General features: G+C 43.0%; 1 protein-coding gene across 1 annotated transcript in view; it reads right to left on the bottom strand.

The window, feature by feature from the left end:
- Positions 1-25,715, bottom strand: part of CD40LG (CD40 ligand) — a 49,325-nt gene that overhangs the window by 8,223 nt on the left and 15,387 nt on the right. Inside the window, exons 4-5 of the mRNA XM_088465854.1 lie at positions 25,003-25,065; positions 20,797-20,850 (exon numbers count right to left, since the gene is read on the bottom strand). Of these exons, the coding sequence (XP_088321980.1) occupies positions 20,797-20,850; positions 25,003-25,065 (117 nt within the window). The remainder of the gene's footprint in view (positions 1-20,796; positions 20,851-25,002; positions 25,066-25,715) is intronic.

The raw sequence follows: 25,715 nt of genomic DNA, 5'->3' as shown, positions 1-25,715 counted from the left end.
GCGGTGGAGCGGTAATTCTGTATGAAGAGACTCTGTCAAAAAATGGCAGCATGGAGCTCTATGCTAAGAGCACTAGTGCTTCTGATACAGCGTGTAGTACTAGGTCATGTGACAACACATTTTGGCCAATCAGGCCTTCTTCAAGGTGGAGTCTATGTTGGTGTCATCTTGTTAATATACCATGCTCTGACCAATATCCTTTGAGGTGGGTGTCTCCCAATTGTGAGTCTACACTCGTGTTGTTCTTACACGAAATACCATAAGGAATGTGTGTTATACCAATCTTTGTGTACCAATGTTTAAAAAAAACTTAATGTACTTGTAATCTAGATACATAGCCTTATCAGATAAAATAAAATAAATAAAAATAATAATATAAATATTAAATATAAAATAAATAAAAATAAATATAAAAATAAAAAAATAAATAAAAGTAAAAATAAAAATAAATAAATAAAGAATAAAAAATATATTATAAATATTTAATGGATTATAAATATTTATAATCCATTAAATATTTATAATATATTTTTTATTCTTTATTTATTTATTTATTTTTATTTTTACTTTTATTTATTTTTTTATTTTTATATTTATTTTTATTTATTTTATATTTAATATTTATATTATTATTTTTATTTATTTTATTTTATCTGATAAAGCTATGTATCTAGATTAGATTACAAGTACATTAAGTTTTTTATACATTGGTACACAAAGATTGGTATAATACACATTCTCTTAGCATACAGCTCCACGCTGCCATTTTTTGACAGAGTCTCTTCATACAGAATTACTGCTCCACCGCATACCCAGACATCCGGGTGTTAGCTCCCGCCTCTGTCCCAGCTGGAGTGATGGACGATATCAGGTCAGTGCGGCTGCACTGTGCAGCTGGCAAAGGAAACCATCACTCATTTTCACTTCAGAGTGGCCAGTATCTAGAACACGGAGCTGATTGAAGACATTCACGGATAAGCCTTACACGAGGGATGCCGCGGATATACAGGCACATCCCCTATTAGACTGTCTCACATATATATAATAGGAGACGTATGGGTCACATACGGAAAGGTACCTAGGGTCTAGGTCTCCTCACATCTAGGTATCAACAGTGGGGTGGTCACACACTCAGGATTTCCTACAGTGAGAGGTTTCCAGACAAAAGGCAACCCCTCTGAAGGTTACACCCTATACCTGTTATTAATGTTTGAATCATCATTGACTATCAAAAGGGTGACATAGTAAAGTACGGAAGGTAACCCCCTCAAAGGGCACACCTATCACCCATATCTCACTGCTGGACTTTTTAATGCTATAGAGGAGATGTAGTTTGTTTGTTTAAAACTACGGATAGAGACACCCTAAAGGAGTCTCTAATTTTCCCATATAACTATTAATATTCAGAACTTTTACATCTATTACAGACATTGGAGCATTGTGTCTCCCGTAATAATAAAAATATGATTTTTAATACATTCAATTCCTCTTCATTTGTCATAGAGATCATTACCACAATTACTGTTATATTTCCATTTCCTATCAATAGGTGAGCGCATAGTACAACACTTTTCTTCTATATACTAATTTTTGGAGATAGGACGTCTCCAGTACTAAGCTGCTCCCTTACTATTTGTATACCTTTCCTCTGAGCGCTGTTCACAAACCATATTTATAAAAATGTGACCTGGTGTCACATGACGGAGATGTTTGGATATACACAGAGTTTAATAAGGTAACCTTACCTTTTGATTTTTTATTCACTGAGTTTGTGACATGTAGGATTTTATTTATATTTATTTCTTAATGGACAGTTGGTTGTTTGATATGTATTTACTGTATTTATTGATTTTAGTGTATAATTGATGAATTGAGCCACACATGCGCCACTAATTATTTTAATTGACAACCACATATACACATCTATTTGGAACACTCTGAGATATGCTCCTGAGGAAACTGGATGAATCTTTAAAACCAGTGAAACGCATTTAGCTCTTGGAAACCAGGAGGTTCTCCTTTCCATTACTTGGCTACTATACATCTTGGACTACAAGTTACCCTTATTGATTTGGGCGAGATACCACATTCTGGAAGAAGACAACAGCCCCATCTTTACTATTTGGCCACTGAATGTTGCCAGGGACTGTGGATTAAAAACCTATTGGGAATCTGGTAAAACCTTTCGCCTAGAGGGAGATAAGTCCTGATTGACTTTGTGAGCCTATATAACTGTGTGTTTCATTTTCTTGGAAGGAGGATCTATCAAGGATCAGCAATTATGATCTTTATAAATTAATATGTGGCTATTTTATAATTATTCAATTTTATTATGTGTAGATTTATTCGATTAATTATATTTATTTAATTTTATTTATTTCAATGTGTTTGAGATTTTAAGTTATTATTAAATTGTAATATTATTACGACCCACTGTCTGCTTAGTGATCATTTTATATATTTAGTGCTGGTTTTTTCTATATTTTGTGTTTACCTTTATAAGGGTCTGACATCCCCTTTACTTACCAGCAGCTCTCTGGCAGCGCTTGGGGTTTTTTCCTGTTTATTGTGTAATAGACTTTGATATCCATTAAATAAAATAAAATTTCATACGTTTTTGACTGGAACTATTTAATGTAACAGTGAAAAATGGGAAGAATAAAAACAGTTGTCTTTCACAGGTGCGGGGTATGTTTGATGTGTATGAAACAATGTCACACAACTCAGCAAAGTGGATAAATTTAATTCAACTGTAACTAATAAATCATACAAGATAATGGAATTCATAACGTGTAATACAAAGAATTGCATTTATCTAGTAGAATGTGATTGTGGCCTTCAATATGTGGGCCGTACATTCAGGCCATTGAAAGAATGTTGGCCTGAGCATCTCAGAAACATCAAGAATGGCCTTGAAAATCATTCTTTATCAAAACATTTCAAAGAATGCCCTAACAAGAGATGCCAGTCATGAAAGAGGGTCATAGGTGTAAAACAAATACAGAATAACTGACGAATAAATAACACAAACCAGATTTTAGCTCAAACTGAAATTAAATGGATATATCAAATGAGGGCCTGATTCAGACCCGGTTGCAAGGTTGCGTTCGCACGCAGCCTGTCGATGTTTGCATTCTGTGCATGCTTATGCATCGCAGCATGCAACGCAGTGCACGTGCATGAACCGTCCGCTGCGATCGGGAATCGACCGCAGCGAACACGCAGAGGCTTCATACAGTGATTGACAGGAAGTAACCGTTTGAGGGTGGTGAGAGGGGGGTGGTCAGAGATAAGCAGGCATGCCTGGGCATCTAGAAGCCGATTCAGGTGCGTGCATAATTAGGCCCCAGCGACGGCATACGCATCCTAACGTCTAGTTACACACACAAACATTAGCAATGTCTGCAGTAGGGTCAGGTCAACTTGTGCGTGTGGGTCCGATGGTTCCCGATGTTACCGGTGTTTTTGCTGTCTTGTGAGAACGTAAGTGAAGGGAAGTAGGCGGCATTATGTAGTGTTGGGTGTCTACTTATTGTGCTGCGGTTACATTGCGTATGCGGTCATTAACATATATTTGCCAAGACAGGCTGCATGCGAACGCAGCTTTGCGACCGGGTCTGACTCAGGTACCAAGGGGATTGATTGTGGAATTTGAGTTGAAATGGTTTTTATGAAGTACACACATCTCCTTTGTTTTTACACATATTTATTGAAGTAATTTTATAATTGTATTAGTTTATATTTTATGATATAAGTCACACACTTTAGTATTTGTACTATTTTAGTAATTTTAACATCCCATATTATTATTTTATGGGATTATTCTTTGTATCTGGCCCATATTGGCTATATGTATATTGTATATTTATGTGTATTGCCCCATTGTGGTCTTTTATGATTTTCTTGTGCAGTTGGTTAAGACAGTGGTTCCCAAACTGTGCGCCTAGGCATCCTGGGGTGCCTCGGGACACTTGCAGCTGTGCCTCAGATTGTTGGTCAAGCACCAAGTCAAATTATTTATGGTCAATGTAATGTAAATATGTGGACAAGCAGAAGCGCAAATCTGTCCGCAACCACATAACTGAGCCTAAGAATAACAATTTACTTCACTTTAATACTTCACTACATATTTTTTCTGAATTCCTCAATAACAAACTTTCGGCATAGGGGCGCTGTGAAAACAATGCTGATACTCTAAGGTGCCACGATTCAGAAAAGTTTGGGAACCACTGGGTTAAGAGATAAGGAGCAGGGCCGTAACTAGGGTAGTGCGGCTGGTGCCATGGCACAGAGCACCGCAGGGTAGGGGGCGTTGTTTGGGGCTGTCAATTTTCCTGTTTATTATCATTCTCACTTGTAGCTTCCTCTTATTTAATCTCCAGCATCTCCTGGCCTCCCCTATCTCTTCCCTAGCCCTTCCCCATGAGTCCATGCCCCTTTTTGGGTGCATTATGTCCCTTTGAAAAATAGGGGGGTGCCAATGCTCTTTCTGGCACAGGGCATCAAAAAGTCTAGTCACGGCTCTGATAAGGAGTATAGTATCCATAGTGATTAAGGGGTCTATTTACTAAGCAGTGTTTGAAAAATGACAGTTGGGAGCTGATTGGCTGGCACCTTATCACTTTCTTATCACTTTTCACTCTGTCTCCTAACACTGCTTAGTAAATAGACCCCTAAGAAATATATCCTCTTTGTTGCACCATACCCGATGCCCAGTTTTATAATGGTGTTAAGGAATTACTCAAATTTATGTGGCTTGATACATAGGTAAAATCATCTTCTCCTGTTTATATTCCCGGGTGGACATTAAACAGCATCGGAGGAACTTAAACGTCAGCGTCTTGGGGTTGCCTGGACAACGCAGCCACTTGGCCCAACCATGGCTGAGAGAGCACATAGGAAAGTTATTCTGGCATCTGTGGGTATCCAGGCAACACCGAAAGAGGAAGCAGCATGTGTTCCACAGTATGGAATGCACATGGCATTGTATTGAGTACACATGGCGTCTGAGGTTACTTAGGCAGTGCCGGAAGAGGCAGTAGCGTGAGTTCTACAGAGTGGAACGCACACGGCATCGTATTGATAATATATGAATTTTGGAGTTTCTAATCTACATAAAGAAGCCTAAGAATAACAGGTCAGCACAATTTAACTCGATCTATGGTTTACACATATCTGTAGGGATACAAGGGTGAGTGGATTGTATCTAATTTACGGTTGGTTACAGGTCAATTATATTAGTAGGATGAACTACCAATGAGAGAGGAGATAAGAGAGGAGATAAGAGTATAACTAGGAGAGGAGGCTACCAGAAGTATACACCTTGATAAAGGCTTATGCAGAGCTGAAACGCATTGGTGAACAAAGTAGGACAGTAATCCAGGTGGAGAAAGATGAGGACTGTGGTTTATATACAGGACCTGAAGTGTTTCCAGTGCCTATACCTGGGAGGTAGCTGGTTAAGTTTCCAATATGTTTGTTAGGGTCATACTAGCACCCCATTCATTCTGGTACGCTGCTCTGCTTGTTACTGTGGTGGAGAAAACAAGAGGAACATTTTTTTGCTATTCATAGAACATTGCGTTGGATTAGAACGCTTTAAAAAAAGAGTTTAAACTTTACCCTGAAGTCTCAACAGCCCAGAGGGTGCGCACAATTGCAAGTACTTTTTCTTTATGTGTGACCACCTCATTGCTTTTGGTGCTGCACCATTGAGTTGAAGCGCAAGTTTCTCGGTGTTCTTCGTTATTACTGTATATGTTTTTTTTACTGTAACGCTAAACAATACATATATACATTTAACGTGTATGTAACTATTATCAACCCTATAAATTGATAGAATAGATAAGTATTTGTTCAGCTATATATAACCACACAGCATATATTTACATCTGAGTCAAATAACCTAGTTATAAATCTTTCCAGTGGTTTTTTGTTTTGTTTCAATCATCACTTAGAATATGTTGCCGAACCATACCGCTTGTGGTTACAGCCTCGGTGATAATGATGATGGTACGGTAATACCAATAGTAGAGTTTAGTCTCCTAATGCCAATTCCCCTTTCTAAGAAATGTATGTAAAAGTTTTCCACTTCTCATTACCTGGATAGACCCACTTCCACTGATGGGCCCATTGGCTAAAACTGGTCTCCACATAGAATAAACCTGATTTGCAATGCAGGCTGCACCAGAGAATAATGTCTGGATCAGCAGATCCCCTCTCTCACCATGAACCTGATTCAGAGGTGGACGCAGTGTCGATGTCAGATGCAGTGGAGAGATTTTTTTTGCCACTGTGCACATGTCACACCGGCACTGCGCACACACGGTGATTGATTAACGTCTGTGGATGTAGTGAGGATTTATTCGCAAAGTGAGTGACAGATAGAGATCGTTTGGGGGAGGTAACGGGGGGTGGCTACAAAAACACAGGCGTTTTGCCACTGTTTTCATGGGGTATGTCCTAGTCAGGCACTGCAAATTAGTTCACAGGTGGACTGGCCACGGCGTCATAGTTGAGACAGGTGTGGTACAAGAGATAGACAGGTTTTAGATAGACAATGTCTAGGTAGACACCAGATGTTATACAGTCAATAGTTAGACAGGGACAAAAGGTTTTCAGGGACAAAAGTTAGACACACTAAAGTTCGACATGTAAGAAGGTCGAGAGGTACAAAAGGTCAACAGGGTCAAAAGTTCAACATGAAAATGGTCGACACAAAAATGTTTGTCGACCATTTTTGTGTCAAACATTTTCATGTCGAACTTTTGACCCTGTTGACCTTTTGTACCTCTCGACCTTCTTACATGTCGAACTTTAGTGTGTCTAACTTTTGTTCCTGTCGACCTTTTGTCCCTGTCTAACTATTGACTGTCTAACATCTGTCTATCTAGACATTGTCTATCTAATTACTGTCTAACTACAGTCCGGAACCCAGTTGAGACAGACATTCTAAGACACCATAGGGTTGCTCAAAAGTTTCATGGTGCAACCAATGTTCCCGATGTTGCGTCTTTTGTAAGTCAGTGGTGGATCTGAGACGCCGGCGGTGGGCATCTCTGTACACAAGAGAGAGGCATTAACATATTTCACAAGTATAACGAGTAACGATATTAACATACTGTACATGCAGCTCATCTGCAGCCTAACCTACATATTGGGCATCTCTTTCTAGAGCCAAGCTTTTCATTTTCTTTGTGGGGATAGCAGACTGGCTAAGTTGTTAATGCCTCAGCTTATCATTAATACAATGCTCTCTCTTTATACCACACCCCTTTATACCACAAAAAGTGCTTTGAAATGTATTCATTTTATTTTATGTCAAGTATAGTAAATGTTTGACCTGTTGGATGAGGAGCACTCTAGTGTGGCCTCCTTCAATGCTGCAGACAGTAACTGAGCCGGCGGCCTCTAGGACCTGCTGGAGCTCAGCTAGAGCTCCGACCTTTGGCATGCGCAGCATCTCCGTGCATCTTTCTCCCTGGCGTTCCTCATGGATAGAAGTAACCAAAAATCTGGGTACACACTAGATGATTTCTTCAGCGATTTGCCCGAATCCGATGGATCGGAATGACAAATCCTCAAAATTTTATAGTGTGTGCCCACTATGTTGGGCGGTGCGTGCTCCTGTGAGATCATCAGCCACATCATCAGGTTGGCCCTACATGCAGCCAAACCTGACGATACCCCATGCAGCGGGACGCGCCATGTGTGGACTAACTGCCACCAGCATCAAGCAACTACGCCAGCATATCTAACATCTTATATACTCCGGCCAAGTGTATTTCATGCTGATTGGTAATTTGGCTGGATATTTAATATATCTAGCATCATTCTGAGGCACTCCACATTGCTAAGCTACTATGTAAATAGGTTATGGAACCAGGATGCAGCCCAGCATCCTTCAGTTAATAGATTATGGTCCCCATACACAGACTCTGCTAACATGACCTGTGTTTTAAGATGGTTTAAAGCTGGTATGTCAGAGATAAAGCACTGTGTCTACAGAATGATGAATTTCTAACATAACATAATTCATTTATTTTATCCACCAGCAGGTATGGCAAGACTGGGGCAAGTCCAGGCCGTTTGGAGAGGCAGTTGGGCCCCACCATTAGGTACCTGGTCAACTGCTGAGGGAGACATTGTCCCACTACTGCTGGCTGCTGTATAGCAGCACAGCTGCAGCGGAACATTGGGCAGGGGGCGGGATGCATTACTCATCGCATTCGGGATACAATGCATCCCACCATTCGCATACATACCGGTGCTAATTATGCTGGTATGCATGGACAAAAATGCAAAGGACAGCTCTCTCAGTAAGAGCTGTCCTTTCTGAGTGAGGGATGTCTGGGTCTATGACACACGCGCCGTGGGGGGTGCTGGGAGGGATCCGATTGGATCCCTCTCACAGCACTCTGCGAATTGAAGCCCATAGGCTTCTATAGGGACACACATCTGAAGATGGCGTTACCCACTGCATCCAAGCCCTGGTGTGCAACGCATTCCGGGGCTGGGTGCATATGAGAAATGTGGTCAAACCCCTGAAAACTGTATTTTTGGGGGCTTGACCACATTTCTTGCAATAGTGCATCCTGTTCAGGGTAAGAGATGAGACTGCTGCCCCTGAGCAGCAGCAGTTTGCTCTCTCTCCCTGGCCGTTGCCGCTGTTGCGGTGGTATAGAGCAGCCAGCTGTAGTGGGGAGAGGAGACATTTTGCAGTTAAGGGTGATCGCACTAGTCGCTCCCCACGTCCTGTGATGAATGCGCAGAAGATTTGGCCATGCTCCCCAGTACCTGGGCCCATCTGAGCTCTCGACAGCCCTGGGTGTGGTCACATCATTTACAGTACTGCTCGTTAAGATTATAAAAGAGTCTAAAAATTAGGAGTCAGACAGTGAAAGTAGTATAATCACATAATCAGGTTCATTGTTTCAATAACCTTTTACTGAATTTTACTCCCTTCCATTGTGTCTCTAAGCTGGGTCAATCAATACATATCTCTTAAAGATGAAGGTTTATTTGTATATACATATCTAACAGGAACGTCTGAGGTACACAACACATATCAAGCTGCTTCCTGTTATACAAAACGTATTGCACTATCCTGTAGAACACTATTGCCATGTGAATAGTATTGGAGGGAAAATAAAACCACTCTGGTTTGTGTGACAAGTTGCTGGATGTGATGCACACCGCTGTTACCACAGAATCCCATTGGCCAGGGAACATTTATCAGAATAATTTTAATGAATCTAAACTCTCTGTAAACTGACTACAGCAGACTGCAAAGCTCTGAACCACTCTGTTAAGAAATGCTTGATGGACATCTGTAGGTTTTGCCATCTGTCTCGGATTTACTAATATAGAATTGTAAAAATATAACGGTGGAAGCCCTGTAATAATAGTGCCACCTGGAGATGGCGTCATTAGGCCTTTCCCCCTTACACCGACTCTGACAGACAGAGCAGAGACTGGCGCTAGTGCCTGTGATCAGCTTTGTGTGTCTAAAGTCCACAAGCTGATCACTGTGGAAAAAAATAAAAAAGTAAAGTAAAAAACCCACTTACCTGCATCCAGGGGACCTGTGATCCAGTGAGCTCCTCTGTGACACCAGTCAACTGATTTCCAGGATCCTGCACTGTGACCCCGGCAACTGACTTGTGGTGTACACCGGCATCTCAGTTTACAGCATAAGTCAGATGCCAGGGTCAAAGGGCAGGAGCCCGAAGCTCAGTTGACTGGAGGTACAGAGGAGCTCACCTGATCACGATCACCGTGCAGGTAAGTGCCAGCTTAGTGGAGGAGAGTGCGGGGATCACAGGGTGGGTGAGTGTGGGATATTTGCGGGGGGTGGTCGTGGGGAGGGGGTAGCTGGCGGCGCATGCACAGTCACACTCTCAGGGTATTTGTGTATTTTGTGCAAAAACTACCCTGGGGACTGTGCGGAGAGGATTTGCAGGGACAGAGCTTTCTCACAAGCTCTGTCCCTGATATTTGATACATCCCTTGCAATGCATTCAAATACCGCATTACGATTTTTGTCAAATTGAACATATCCCATCCGCATCTGAGATGTGGATTGTGATAAATATGCCACTTTATGAATGCAAAGAACTATGAAAAATACCACAACATTAATGCTTTGAAATATGTGCATATAGAAATACCACCCACGGATGTGTCATTTCTGACCTAACTTATATTTGATCACCACTTGTGGGTTGAGTGATGTGTAGCATCAGTCTCTGCCAATGTATTGTTTTGAGTCAAAACTAAGAAATTGTATATTTATCTAAAATGATTACTTGTAAAGAAGCCAAGTTTTACCTGAGATTACAAAAAACTAACCATAACATTGAGAGAATTTGCGAGTTAATGATGAGTCTTGCCTTCAATAATTTCCCGTTCTTCGTTTCTGATATATTCTCCCTTCACTACAGTGACTCCCTACCCCATGTTCATTTTAACACATAGCATGTCCATCACCCCATCTTCATTACTAACACACAGTAACGGGTATATTTAAGGTTGATTTTAATCAATTTAAAATTGATGAAAATCATTCAACATTGATGTTGTGTTTCTGGGGATAAATCACACAAAATACTTTGTCCCTCCCCCAAGGTTCATTAGAACAGACAGCACATAGAGGGCCACAGAGACTCCCGGCAGGCCTGTGTGCTGGGAGACGTGGCCACAGGAGGAGGTTACCTCCCCTCATTCAGTACTTGCTTATTGTGCTTAGAGGCAGTGCATGCATGTGTGGATATGGTTGTCTATACCCAGATGCTTTACAACAGGGATGGGGAACCTCAGGCCCGGGGGCCGTATAAGGCCCGGGGGCCGTATAAGGCCCCCAGAATTATTTGGTCTGGCCCTCTGAGCTTTTTTCTGCTAGCCTCATTTGGCTAGCAGGGTGCCTAGAATGGCACCCTGGAGCCAAAATCTATGCAGCAGAGCCGCCTGAAGCATCCTTAGGACGCTGCAGGCGGTCACACCGCTGCCCTTATAGCTCCCCGGAGCATCCTCAGAATGCTTCGGCATTGCTGTAATCACCGGTGATTGCGGCCCCGCCCCTGTGTGGCATCACACAAAGGGGGCATGGCCTGCACCAGGCCCGCAAATAATGTTATATATATCAAAATGGCCCTCAGCAGAAAAAAGGTTCCCCACCCTTGCTTTACAACAACCCATGTTCATTAGAACAAACAGCACATTGCTCACTATTAATTAATCCATAATCTCAATTTCATTAGAACACAAAGATAGGGCTCCTGTAAATTGTAAACTGGGAACCAGGGGTGAGATGTATGAAGCCCAGAAATGGTATCAGCGCACGTTATGTGCACTACCGCTTCTCCCCGATGTATAGTCGGGGGTCTGGGCGGTAAATGACAGGGGCGCTATACCGTCATTATCGGTGCTATCTACAAGATAGCAGCGCCGATAGCCTGGGCCATGTACAAACGGTCAGATCGCCTGACCGTTCGGCCCGCTGTAGCTGTCGTTATCGACAGCTACAGCCTGGCGCTGTCCTATCTCCACAGCAGGGACAGCGCTGTCCCTGCTGCCGGCTCCAGGCTGCACGCGGGAATCTCGCGATACTTACTGTATCTCGCGCATGCTCAGTGGAGCCAGCCAGGACAGAGACACAGGGCATCAGCACTAGGCTGATGCGCTGTGGTCTCTAGCGGGTAGCGCCAGAGGGGGGAGTTAACGCTCCCCCTCTCCGGCCGATGAGATGTTCTTACATCTCATCGGTAGTGCTTCCTGCTTCACCTCGGCAAAGAGGCGAAGCAGGAAGCGTTATAGTGGCACGTTGAGTGCCGTTATCATACATCTACCAATGGGGCATGCTGTATTGGCAATCCATAAGCATCACCCTTGCTTCATATTGGACGAGAATTGGATTCAGCTGTCATGATCTGTAAACCTTTGTGCGGTCTGCTAGACTAGAGGCTGGATATCTCCAATTTAGTTATTGCAAACAAATTGGAAACTTAGGCATCCATCTCCCTAAACAACTAAAATACCTTTATTCCCTCAACATGCGCCCTTTTCAGTGGCGTATCTATAATGGGTGCAGTGTGTGCGGGGCACACGGGCCCCTGGGTCCAGGGGGACCCCACACCGCACACCCTGCACCCATATTATTTTAAAGTTACCTGTCTGTGGTCCCGCGGCGGGTCTCAGCGTTGCTTAGAACACTGGAAAATGGCCGCCGCGTCCATTTTCCCGTTGTTCTGCGCATGCGCTGTAAACTCCGGGCACACTCCAGTGCTCAGAGTTTACTGTGCATGCACAGAACACCGGAAAATGGCCGCCCCTGGGCTAAATTTACTAAAGTGAGAGTTTTTAGAAGTGGAGATGGTGCCCATAGCAACCAATCAGATTTTTCTTAACATCTAACTAGCACATTCTAGAAGATAATAGCTAGAATCGGATTGGTTGCTATTTGGCAACATCTCCACTTCTAAAAACTCTCACTTCAGTAAATATACTCCTAAGGGGCATATTCAGTTAGCCGCGAAAAGACCCATCCTTTTTTCGCCTGCAGGACTTTTCGCCTACATAGCGTGTATTTGGAGAGAACACTTTCCGAGAGCGCGGCCTCTTTTTACCCAATTCAATTCGAAAGGACGCGAAAATGGGACCCGGCGAAACTCAAACAGGCGAAAAGTGCTGTCAGTTTTGGGGAAATCAGCCTGACACCCCACAAAAGATGCACTGACATTGGGGATCACTATAGATACCCCGAATAGCCCTGCTGAAGTTATTTGGGGTACTTAAATGATTTCAATAGCTGCTCTTTAGCGACTTTGCATAAGTGGTGAAGAATAGCATTTTGCATTATATTTTGGTGAAATTAAGTAGTCCCAGCAAAATTGGGGTACATGAAAATGGGTGCTAGCATATTCTACAGTTGATAAAGTGAAGTTTTATAAAACGTAAAAAATCCACCTTCCGCAAGCACTTGCAAATCAAAAAAACACATGGAGCATACTTGGGGACCCCCCTGGAGTCTATTTCGCTAGTTTTTAACTTTGTCCCCCAACTTTGTTTTTTTCGCCCCCAAAACGAAAGTACCTTTTTGGGGTGTTCTAAAGTTTATTTATTTTTTAATGCAGTTTATCTTTTGGGGACTGTCCCAAGGGTGCAGGGGGGTTTTCAGAAGTGTGCACCCCAAAAACGCAATTCTGCACTTTTTTTCGACCCCTATTCATAGGTGAAACTTTTTCGCCTATTCTAATGCATTGACTTTCCGCACCGGCGAAAAGTCTTTGGAATTGAATACGGGGATAAGTTCTCGTCTGGCAAAATGACGTCACCAGCGAGAACTTTTCCCCGAAAACAGCTTTTATTTAACTGTGAAAGTGAGTCAGATTGGCAGGTAAGTAAGAATTATCAATAGGGAAATTGGCAGATGAAAGCTAGTTCCACTTCATTCCATTAAAATGTGCATCTATAGCAGGATTCATCCTAAACACTTCTGAAAATCAGGCCATACAGTTACAAGTGAACCAGGTCACCAACCATTTTACATGTACAGTATGGGACACAATTACTCAAGGCAATGGAACATAGATCAGCAATGTATTCTTAATATTTGTAATCAATAGTAGTCATTAGGTGGAAGGTCACATAATGCCTTTTCACAAAGTACTGGGCCTGATTCTGTCACAAAGCAGTCAGCACCCCATGCCGATGTTCAAGTATTTGAGCACAAAATTCTGAAATCCCCTATGGTGCATGCATTACACAGCGTGTACACACATAGTTGCTGCTGCTATCAGGTCAGACGGTATCAGAAATGTTTGGGAAAAGTGATGGGCGTTCTTGGGCAGAGACTGGGAGGTAGCTAGCAGTGCACGCAGAAATGGTCCGCTTAGTGGGGTGTTATGGGATTGTCGAGAACGTGTCTGTGAAAGTGGTTACATTCACAGACATACAGCCACAAGCATAGGAGGCCATGGTCAGACAGAGAAATTGCACCTACCTCAGAGATGGTGCAAGTTTCGATGGTGTGACCGATTGTGGTCTATAGGCACGCACAAATCAGTGCAGTGTGCATGGGTACTAAAAGTGGGCGTCTCTGTCCTTGCACATTTGGCTGAATGAATTTACAAGAGGGCAGGGGCACCAAGGGGGGGGAGTGGTTACAAATTACCCAGGCACGGGCTTGTTTGAGGGACCAGACCGGGGCCCAGGGTCCGCCGCCGCCCTCTCTCTGGACCTGCTGCTGTGTGCTGGACTGCAGTGGAAGCAGGGAGACTGCTCACTGCCGCTGAGCAGCAGCAACAGTCTCCTGTCGGTGGGGGGAGGGAGCGATCACACTGCTCACCCTGGATTTGGGCTGGGCTGAGGGGCTCACAGCGCCCCCGTCTCCGGCATGCAGCACCGATTCGCAGCGCTGCAAATAGTATATTTTTTTCTTAAGGGGGCATGACCATGTCTACCGCAATTAGGCTACACCCCCATCAGTGCCCGGGCCCGTGGCTGCTCTTATCATTCTGGGTAAGGATGGACATCGGAAGCTGCTTCCGACATCAAATCATGCAATGAAATGGCAACTAGCTAACGCATCTCAACAATTCGATAGGATAACTATAGTGATGGTTATACTGCGATCTGGAAAAGGAGGTGGAGCCTGGGTGGAATGGGGTGGGGCCTCATGGCACACCACGCCCACATCACTGTGGGGGCGTGCCCAGATGCTGAACTGCCCCCAGGCTCCCCTACACTGAGAATATATGCCGTGCGCATGGCTCCTGTCTATGCAACTAAACTTATTGTCATGAGATGAATAGCTGGACATTGGGAGACACTGAATTTGTCTTACTGAGTATTACTTTCAGCCGCAGTTGCCAAGCACTGGTAAGTTGTAATAGAGAATGTTAATAAAATGTGTATATAAATGTACAATATCAGCTGAATGCCAGAATGAATATGAGTTAAGAATTGACGTGTGTGTTTGTGTTTTGAGGGGGAGGATGGGGGGGTTGGGGGGGTTGTTGTCTAGGTTTTGGGGGCAACTCATGGCATACTTGTCCCACTCCCCCTCAGCGGCTACCTGCATCTCTCCTCCAGGAACTCCACCAAGGAGGAATGAAATAAAAGTCAGCAAGAATGAAATAAACTGTTAATAAAGTTATTTCCCATGTTTAAAACTGTTTTAATGACCATATATTTCACTGACCTTCTTTGTTGCTGTTGAGTTTGTCTCCCACTAGATGTACAGCAACTGCAGGATCTGTAATAAATAACATATTGAGAGTATTAATATTTGACATAGGAATAAAGCTGCAGTTTTCTCATGGCCTGCAGGACAGGTGTCACTATTGTTGTTACGGCATATGGCGAGAATGCTCAGCTATCCTGTGGTATTTGAAAGTTACTCCCATCAAGAGTCTCAATATGTAATAACAAACCCCGCCCACATGTCACATGATTACATTCAAACCCCGCCCACATGTCACATGATTACATTGCTACCAGTCTACATGGACTTGTAGGCATCAGCATAACTCCCAAATGTAAAAAGCATTATTTTCAGCCGCAGTTGCCAAGAGCTGGTAAGCTGTAATAGGGACTGTTAATTCATGTGTCTTTGTTTACTTTATACTCAACACAAGCTTTTCTCATTTATGTTTTAGTAAACCATATCCAAACAAGCCACAAGGTAATTCCGAAGTCCCACATATATTTTTGAAAAACCAAGATGAATCAGTAAAACACAAGGATTCTTTATTAAAATGCTGTGATATGATTTTGTCCGATGCTTACCACCATAACTTATCATTAGAATACAGACTTGGCAGTGTTAGGAGACAGAGTGAAAAGTGATAAGAAAGTGATAAGATGCCAGCCAATCAGCTCCCAACTGTCATTTTTCAAACACAGCATGTGAGATGAAAGTTGGGAGCTTATTGGCTGACACCATCTCACTTTCTTATCACTTTTCACTCTGTCTCCTAACACTGCTTAGTAAATAGACCCCTCAGAGTGGTAAAGGTTAACTTACCTCTTCACCTCACCAGACCAGTCTGAGGAGGCGTAATGTATACTGTATGTGCATGCATGCCAGGTCAGTCTGTAATAAACTGGTCCCAACCCATGACCTTTTAATCTCCAACTCCCTGAATCTCCTACCCATTACTGAAACCTGGATTTTACCCTCTGACACCACTTCTCCTGCAGCTCTCTCCTCTGGGGGCCTCACCTTTTCCCACACCCCACAACCTGGGGGTCGCCATGGTGGTGGTGTTGGGGTCCTCCTATCCCCTGGTTACTCATACCAACCCATTCCCTCTGAACCATTCCTTACATTCTCTACATTTGAAGTCCATGCTTTACGTCTCTTCCACCCAGTACACCTCAGAGTACCTGTCATTTACCGTCCCCCTGGCTCTCCCTCCAAGTTCCTTGACAACTTTGCTTCCTGGCTCCCTCACTTTCTCTCCTCAGACCTTCCCTCCATTATCCTAGGTTACTTCAATATTCCAATTGATATCTCCACAGAATCCTCTGCCTCCAAACTCCTCACCCTCACATCTTCACTTGGTCTCTCCCAATGGACCTCCTCACCCTCCCATGTGAGTGACCATTTGCTTGATCTGGTCTTTACTCACCGATGTGATATTTCTGATCACTCCAATTCCCCTTTCCCACTTTCTGACCATCACCTTCTCTCTTTTAACCTGTCCCTCTCTCCTTCCCCTTCTCTACCTCCAAAAGCCACCATCACTAAGCGTAACATTGACGCTATCGACACAGTTTCCTTTTCTTCCCTGCTTGACTCGCTTCTCTCCCCTATCCTCTCTCTCTCCTGCCCTGACCAAGCCACTTCCCTATACAATGCCTCCCTTACTTCTGCTATGGACTCTGTTGCTCCGGCGATCACTACTCACACTCACAGATCTACTCCTCAACCCTGGCATTCCAAATGCACCAGATACCTGCAAAAGTGTTCATGAACCGCCGAGCGACAGTGGAGAAGATCACACTCTAAGGCAGATTTTCTCCATTTGAAATTTAAGCTCTCATCCTATAGTGCTGCTCTCTCCCTCTCTAAACAGTCATATTTCAAGATCCTTATCTCCTCTCAGTCCTCTAATCCCCAGCGTCTCTTCACCACTTTCAACTCCCTCCTTTGCCCACCCCCTCCTCGTCTCCCCTCCTTGCTCTCTGCCCTTGACTTTGCTACCTACCTTACATTTAAAATTGATTCCATACGTCAGGACATCATATCCATCCAGTCCCCCAGCTCTCCACCTCCTCCTTTCCCAGATCACCCCTCCCAATCAACTTTACCAACTCTAACATCCTTCTCCCCTGTATCTGGAGAGGAAGTCATGGCCATCATCCGGTCCTCCCCCCCTTCCATCTCCCCCTTGATCCTACCCCCTCCTGCCTCCTCCGCTTCCTCTCTCTTTCTGCCTGCTCCCATCTTGCCCACCTCATTAACCTCTCCCTCTCATCAGGCACTGTTCCTTCTGCATTCAAGCATGCCCTTGTCTCCCCCATTCTTAAAAAACCTACCCTTGATCCTAAACTTCTTTCTAACTACCAACCCATCTCTCTCCTCCCTTTTGCCTCCAAACTCCTTGAGCGGATTGTCTACAAACGCATTACCACTTTTCTTTCCTCCCACTCCCTCCTTGACCCTTTTCAGTCCGGCTTCTGTTCTCTCCACTCCACTGAAACTGCCCTCACGAAAGTCAGCAATGTCCTCCTTGCTGCCAAATACAAGGGCCACTACTCTCTTCTCATTCTCCTTGATCTCTCTGCTGCCCTTGACACTGTGGACCACCCTCTCCTGCTGCATATCCTTCACTCCCTTGGTCTACGTGACACTGCCCTCTCCTGGTTGTCATCCTACCTCTCTGACCGATCTTTCTCAGTTTCCTCTCATGACTCCTCTTCCCCCCCACAGCCTCTTCTAGTAGGTGTTCCTCAAGGTTCTGTTCTTGGACCTCTTCTATTCTCCCTCTATACTTCCTCTCTAGGTGAACTCATCAGCTCTTTTGACCTCCATTATCATCTCTATGCTGCTGATACTCAAATCTACTTTTCCTCCCTGATCTCTCACCCTCTCTTCTGACTCGTATCTCCAACTGTCTCTCTGCCATCTCTTCCTGGATGTCCCAGCGATTTCTTAAACTTAATATGTCTAAGACAGAGCTGATCGTCTTCCCACCCTCCCACATAACCTCACTTCCCACTATTTCTTTATCAATTGATGGTATAACTATCTCATCTCGCCCCAAAGTGCGCTCTCTTGGAGTTATTCTGGACTCCTCCCTCTCCTTCAAACCACATATCCAGAACCTTTCACAGTCCTGTCGTTGCCATATCAAAAATATTTCTAAGATCAGACCCTATCTCACCCAGGATGCTACAAAAACCCTCATACACTCACTGGTCATCTCCAGACTGGACTACTGTAACCTCCTCCTATCTGGCCTCCCCAAATCCCATCTCTCTCCTCTCCAGTCTATCCTTAATGCTGCTGCATGGCTTATCTTCCTCTCCAAACACTCTACATCTGCCTTCCCTCTCCTACAAGCCCTCCACTGGCTCCCCTTCCCTTTTAGATCCCAATTTAAGGTTCTTATGCTCACCTACAAAGTCCTCACCCAATCTTCCCCCATATACATCTCTGATCTCATCTCCCTTCACTCTCCTCTCGCTCTCTTTGTTCAACTAATGCACGCCGCCTTTCATGCCAGCTGATTACTTCCTCCCACTCCCGCCTCCAAGATTTTGCCCACACTGCTCCCCACCTCTGGAACTCTCTCCCACTCCCCATCAGACTCTCCACCTCTTTGCAATCCTTCAAACGGGCTCTCAAGACCCATTACTTCAGCAAAGCCTTCCAGCTGTCATTCTAACTCCCTGATACATACACCTTGCTCCCCATCTGTGTCACTCATGTTTGTCTTCCCCTCCCCTTTTAGAATGTAAGCTCTTATGAGCAGGGCCCTCTAACCTCTTGTACTTCTCCATACTTTAGTTTCATCTACTTCTTACTCAGCACTAGGGCACCTAACACTTGGCTGCTTATGCTCTGCTGCTTATCTGGGTGTTATGGTCACTAATGTAGCAATATATATTATCCATGTCCTGGTCCTGTAATGTATTGTTCTGTAAGTTACTTGTCTACAACTTGTTTATGTTCTTTATAAGGCGCTGCAGAACATTTGTGGCGCCATATAAATAAATGATAATAATAATGCGTGACCCAGTTATAAGTGTCACACATACACAGTAGAACTGTAAGCCTACTTTGACAATAGATTTTAAATAATATATATATATTTTTTTTAAACTGAAAAAGTAATTTTTTTTTATTTCTTCTGTTGTCTAAATCCTGAGTAGAGTAAATAGAACAAGGATGGTAGATGTACCTCTTTAATCGCTATTAAATAGCAATCATGGGGTAGCTTATCTTTAGCAAAACCATGGGAATCTTATGGCCAGCAAGCAGTGGCGTACTGTAGATAACCTTTGAAATGAGGGGGAGCAAATATGGAAAGATAGGAACCCCAGGTCAGTCCAGGCTATGATATATTGAAGGTGGAAGTGTAATGTGGAACTACAGTTAGGCACGATAGAGCTTAAAAATAGTTCCACAACAGACGCTGCAATTATGGGCCATATTCAATTGCCGGCGAAAAGCAGTTATCGGCGATACTTTTTTGCCGATGACGTCATTTCGCCATTCTGAAGTTATCCCCGTATTCAATTGCGGAGACTTTTCGCAGGTGCAAAAAGTCAATGTAAAAGAACCAGCGAAAAGTTTTCACCTATGGATAAGTGTCGTAAAAAAGTGCAGAATTGGGGTTTTGGGGTACAAACTTCCAGAAACCACCCAGCACCCCTTGGACAGTCCCCCAAATGTAAACTGTGTAAAAAAAAATATATATTTTTTTTACACTGGACACCCCATAAAAGTACTTTTGTTTTGGGGGCGAAAAAAAACAAAGTAGGGGGACAAACTTTAAAACTAGCTAAGTAGACTCTGGGGAGGGGGGTCCCCAAGTATGCGCCAGGTGTTTTTTTTTATTGCAGGTGGTTGCGGCAGGTGGATTTTAACGTTTTTTAAAAGTTCACATTAGCCACTTTAAAATATGCTTGCACCCATTTTCATGTACCCCAGATTTGATGGGACTACTCATTTTTCAAAACAAACCTTGCTAAATGCTATTCTTCACCACTTTTTCAAAGACGAAAAATAACAGCTATTGAGACCATTTAAACACCCCAAATACCTTCAGCAGGGCTATTTAGGGGTACCCATAGTGAATCCCCATGTCACAGCATCTTTTGGGGGATGTCAGGCTGATATCCCCAAAAATGATATCCCCAAGCGATGTCGGCGAAAAGTCCGTTGCCGGTCTTTTCACGGGCAATTGAATATGGCCCTAAGTAGTAGTTCTACAGTATCTGGGGAGCCACAGTTTATTGTGAATAAGCTATGACTGAAGAGTACTGAAAGTAAGGAAATACTAGTATGGAAACAACATGTATATAAATGTACAATCTCAACTGAATGCCAGAATGAATATGAGTTAAGAATTGATGTGTGGATGATGGAGGGGGGGGATTGTTGTCTAGGTTTTGGGGGCAACTCATGACACAAGTGTCCCACTCCTCCTCAGCGGCTACTTGTATCTCTCCTCCAGGAACTCCACCAAGGGAGAGAGGAAGAAAAATCAGCAAGAAGTAAATAAACTGTTAATAAAGTTATTTCCCATATGTAAAACTGTTTTAATAACCATATATTTCACTGACCTTCTTTGTTGCTGTTGAGTTTGTCTCCCACTAGATGTACAGCAACTGCAGGATCTGTAATAAATAACATATTGAGAGTATTAATATTTGACATAGGAATAAAGCTGCAGTTTTCTCATGGCCTGCAGGTGTCACTATTGCTGTTACGGCATATGGCGAGAATGCTCAGCTATCCTGTGGTATTTGCAAGTTACTCCCATCAAGAGTCTCAATATGTATTAACAAACCCCGCCCACATGTCACATCATTACATTGCTACCAGTCTACATGGACTTGTAGGCATCAGCATAACCAGGGCCGTAACTAGGGTGGTGCGACCAGTGACATGGCACCGGGCACTGCAGGGCAGGGGGCACTGTTTGGGCCTGTCAATTTTCCTGTTATTATCATTCTCACTTGTAGCTTCCTCTTCTTTTATCCCCAGCATCTCCTGGCCGCCCTATCTCTTCTCTGGCCCTTCCCCATGAGGCCATGGCCCTTTTTCAGGTGCACTATCTTATGTCCCTATTTAAAAAATGTGTGTGTGTGTCTAGTTACGGCTCTGAGCATAACTCCCAAAATGTAAAAAGCATTTGGGACAAAATAAGCCACACATATGCAGTTCACTACAACTGTGGTACCAAACACATGACCCAATGTAAATAAGCTCCATGTTGGCAAAATCAACCTACGGTAGTTTGCCTTAAAAATACTGCAGCATTAAAACGTGCTGCTACATTAGAGAGCTGTCTCCCCACTATCACTCTGTATTCACATTTATACACTTGATGCTGTCTGATTGAATAGTCAATAATCTTAGACGCCCAAGAGTTCCTATTAAACTGGTCACTAATCACTACTTGTATGTACTATACTGTAACTTCATAATTCCTTTTAAGTCTTCTTGCAACTGATCTAAACATACATATTTACAGATGCCTTTCACAATGTTCCACTGTTTATCGTAATTTATGTATCACCTAATGCAAATAATTACAAATAATATAAACCAATTTCACTTTTTTCGATTTCATTTTTTCAGAATTTCCATCTCGCAGTGTGGTGCCATTATTTGCAAACAGGATGTTTTGTTATGACAAAGTGAGTCCTACATTTCACACTGCAGAGAAGTGCTTACATGCACATTACTGAAAAACAGACCTCAAATAAACGTACATTTAACAGTCGTCAAATGGTTTAATGACAGCTATTCAAGCCATAAAGTAACTATGTTCACTTACTTTTTAAAGTATGGATATTTTTATAGACTAATTGGTAAAGTTCCCAAGAGCAATATTGTGACTTTTTTTTTCTTTAATGTAAACAATGGACCTCAATAACCTACAGCAAGTTTATTATTAGATAAAGGTGGTTGGGGCAGGTCAATGTACTTTAGTGTTAATAAATAGTGTTAGTGATATCCACAGTCACTTCCATAGGACAAGCTTAATACCAGCACAGCACATTAATGCCATTACTCTCAGAGAAGGATGGCCAAGCAGAGGTGGGATAAAGACATATGAGAAACTAAATGGAATTTTCAGAAATAAAGGTGAAAAACCAGACACTACGTCAGAGTTCATGCAGTTTTACTACAGATAAATACAAAAAGTATTGAGACATAATTCAGTTCAGAGTATATATACACGCTTACTTTTTATACTGCACTGCCGAGGGGAGGTATGACAAGAAAGGTGGAGCGTGAAATGATGACCCCCATCAAATGGGAAAACATCATCACACCCCACTCAGTGTTCATTCTGATGCGCAGTGTTTTGTAGAATACGATTTGCGTATTCACAATCCCTGCTCACCTTGTGGGCGAGTACATTTACTTAGCCTGTCTTGTTTCACTTTAATCTTACAGTCGGAATGTGTGTATATAGTGAACAGAGAGAGTCATTTTAGGGCTGGGAGGATTCAGTGTAGTGCTTGACGCAACATAAATACAAATCACCAAATACTGGGTCAAACTAATAGACATTGGTATTAAAGAGTAATAGACACTGTATTATACCTGCTTCAGAAGCCTTTTAAGGAAATAGACCAGAATGACGATAATCATTTCCAGTGTCGGACTGGGGCATGAAGGGCCCATACTTAGGGGTGTGGCCAGCCTCCAGAGGGGGTCTGGGCCCCTTTAAATAGTGAAGTATATATACGGGGGAATGCAGTGATAGGGGCCCATACTTAGGGGTGTGGCCAGCCTCCAGAGGGGGTCTGGGCCCCTTTAAATATTTAAGTATATATAGTAAATATTGCTGGTAAATGCATGATAATCTACCAGATTAATAACAGCAGTGCATTGTAGAAAATAAACAATAGTCCTGTCCAGTATAATTCAAGTGCACAGTCTGGAACCTGATCCCTAAAGAAGGGGGTGAGCCCTCAGGCACTGGGGCCCACCAGGGGTGTCAGTCCGACCCTGATCATTTCTTTGATTCATAGAATATCATAAAACATTATGTTTACAATTTGTTATATCCTATAGAGCTAGTTTTCAATATCCTACTTTCTAGTGGTGTATGAGCTCTGATTTCAGTCTATGATTAGTAAATATACAGCCATATTCTGTTTTGTTTTTTATTGAAAGGAAATGATTAGTTCTGAAAATATTTGCTTAGTGACAGTTTATTATTGCAAATAAATGTGTCTTTTGTTACTTTTCATTGAGAAAGAAACTGTTTAACGCTATACATAAGTGGGTGTGCACAAAAGGTCGACAATGAAAAGGTCGATAATAATTTGATCGACACCAAAAGGTCGACATTGGAAAAGGTTGAAATGACAAAAGTTTGACAGTACAGAAGGTCGACATGTACAAAAGGTGGACAGGTTAAGAAGGTCGACATGAAAATGGTTTACGCAGAAATAGTCAACACATTTTTTTTTCTAACCCTATTCTTCACCCAAACCCTAAACCTAACCCTCTCTTTGGTGCCTAAACCTAACCGTCCCCCCGTGGTGCCTAAACCTAACCCTCTCCTTGGTGCCTAAACCTAACCGTCCCCCTTGGTGCCTAAACCTAACTGTCCCCCTTGGTGCCTAAACCTAACCTTCCCACTTGGTGCATAAACCTAACCGTCCCCCTTGGTGCCTAAACCTAACCGTCCCATTTGGTGCCTAAACCTAAAAGTCCCCCTTGGTGCCTACATATAACCGTCCCCCTTGGTGCCTACACGTAACCATCCCCCTTGGTGCCTACATGTAACCGTCCCCTTTGGTGCCTAAACCTAGTCGCCCCCCTTGGTGCCTAAACCTAACCGTCCCACTTGGTGCCTAAACCTAATCATCCCTCTTGGTGCCTAAACCTAACCATAAAGTAAGTGCCTAAACCTAACTATTCCTTCCACAGCCTAACCCTAACCCTCCGGCAAGTGCCTAACCCTAACCCCAACCCTAAACCTAACCCTAAGAAAAAACAAAAAACTAAACAACCCTCACACGTCGACCATTTGTGTTGACAATAACTGTGTCAACCATTTCCGCATCGACCTTTTGAACCTGTCGACCATCTCTACTGTTGACCTTTTGTCATGTCGACCTTCTTCCATGTCGATCTTCTGGTGTCAACCTTTTCATTGTCAATGTTTTGTATGCAACCCACCTTAGCACAAATGAGTACTATTGCAGGAAGCACGGTTTCTTTCACTGCAGATTGTGAAAAGTGGGGGATGAGAAGAATTCTTCCCCCAAACTTGAAGTTTCTTAAAATTAAAAGTTTTTAAAATGGAATTTGTTAAGAAAATCCATCTGCATCTTTGCTCCGGTATGTAGTTATATGATAAAGGCTGTGGGAACTTATCATTTGATTAGACTTTTAACAAGTAATTTTTTCATTTCCTGATCGCTCAGTTTAGCGAAAACTTGGTTTACTGATGAGTCACCTAAATAGTAATAGCACCATGTAACGCAGACAAGAGCAGCATCTAAAATGCTCTTACACCTCAAAAGGAATGAAATAATAAATGCTGACAGTTTTAGGAACAGACAGGAAGTGAAAGCTGAAGGTGTATCAGTGATATGTGAGGTCTGATATCTCATTAAGTGAAACTCTTAGGGAAGACAGTTTAAGTTTCACAAGGGATTGCAGCATTTCATTTTTCACTGGGAGAGGGGTGGGATTATGCTTAACCCTGCACATTCTCCAATTAATTATCTGATGGCCCAGGCCAAGAAATAGGAGTGAAAATGAATTCTCATTTTTAATTCATGTATGCATAATACCTTTATTTGATGTATTGGATTTTTCTCCTATTCGAGGTGCAGGAATTGAAATTTCTCTTCTATCTACAAAAAAAAAAGGTAATATTTTAGGTTACATTTAATTTCATCACAAGCAATTTCCACACAAAATGTAATTATGTAAACAGGTCCCTCAACTGTCCGGATTCAAAGGGGAAAGAACGCCCAGTTGATTGTGTGTGGGGCTCATTTGTCATTTGCTGAGCTGTGGCATTGTGGAAGCCTCTATGTCATTGAAGACAGGGATGTGGGGCACATTTGCTAAGTAACTCCCCTGGCTACAAGTCTCTGCAAGGGCCTCATAATCATTTCCCAAGCATCATTTCATGTATTTCACCTGTAATCTCTCTGTTAGGGAACTATTCCATTACACATGCGTAAACACTAGTTTCTGCATATTTTAGGTAACAGGCCCATTCATTATTAGGGGCCCAATGTAGCCGGATTGGGTATGATAACGCCGGCGGTTCGATTCCCGTCAGCGGCAGCCCGACAGGAGCAGAGTTAGAAGCAGCGGAAGCCCGACAGCGCTGGAAATCCCGATCGTGGATAGGTAAGTATAGACTAACCTAACCTAACCCCTCTAACCCTAACCCTTCTTAGAGGTACCTAACTTCCCCCCCAAGTGCCTAACCCTAATCCCCCCTCTAAGTGCCTAACCCTAACCACCCCCTTCCCCTCAGCCTAAACCTAAG

Source organism: Taudactylus pleione, unplaced genomic scaffold, assembly GCF_031769625.1.
Source record: "Taudactylus pleione unplaced genomic scaffold, aTauple2 ptg000064l, whole genome shotgun sequence".
Classification (NCBI taxonomy): domain Eukaryota; kingdom Metazoa; phylum Chordata; class Amphibia; order Anura; family Myobatrachidae; genus Taudactylus; species Taudactylus pleione.
This window is presented reverse-complemented; position numbering and strand designations above follow the sequence as displayed.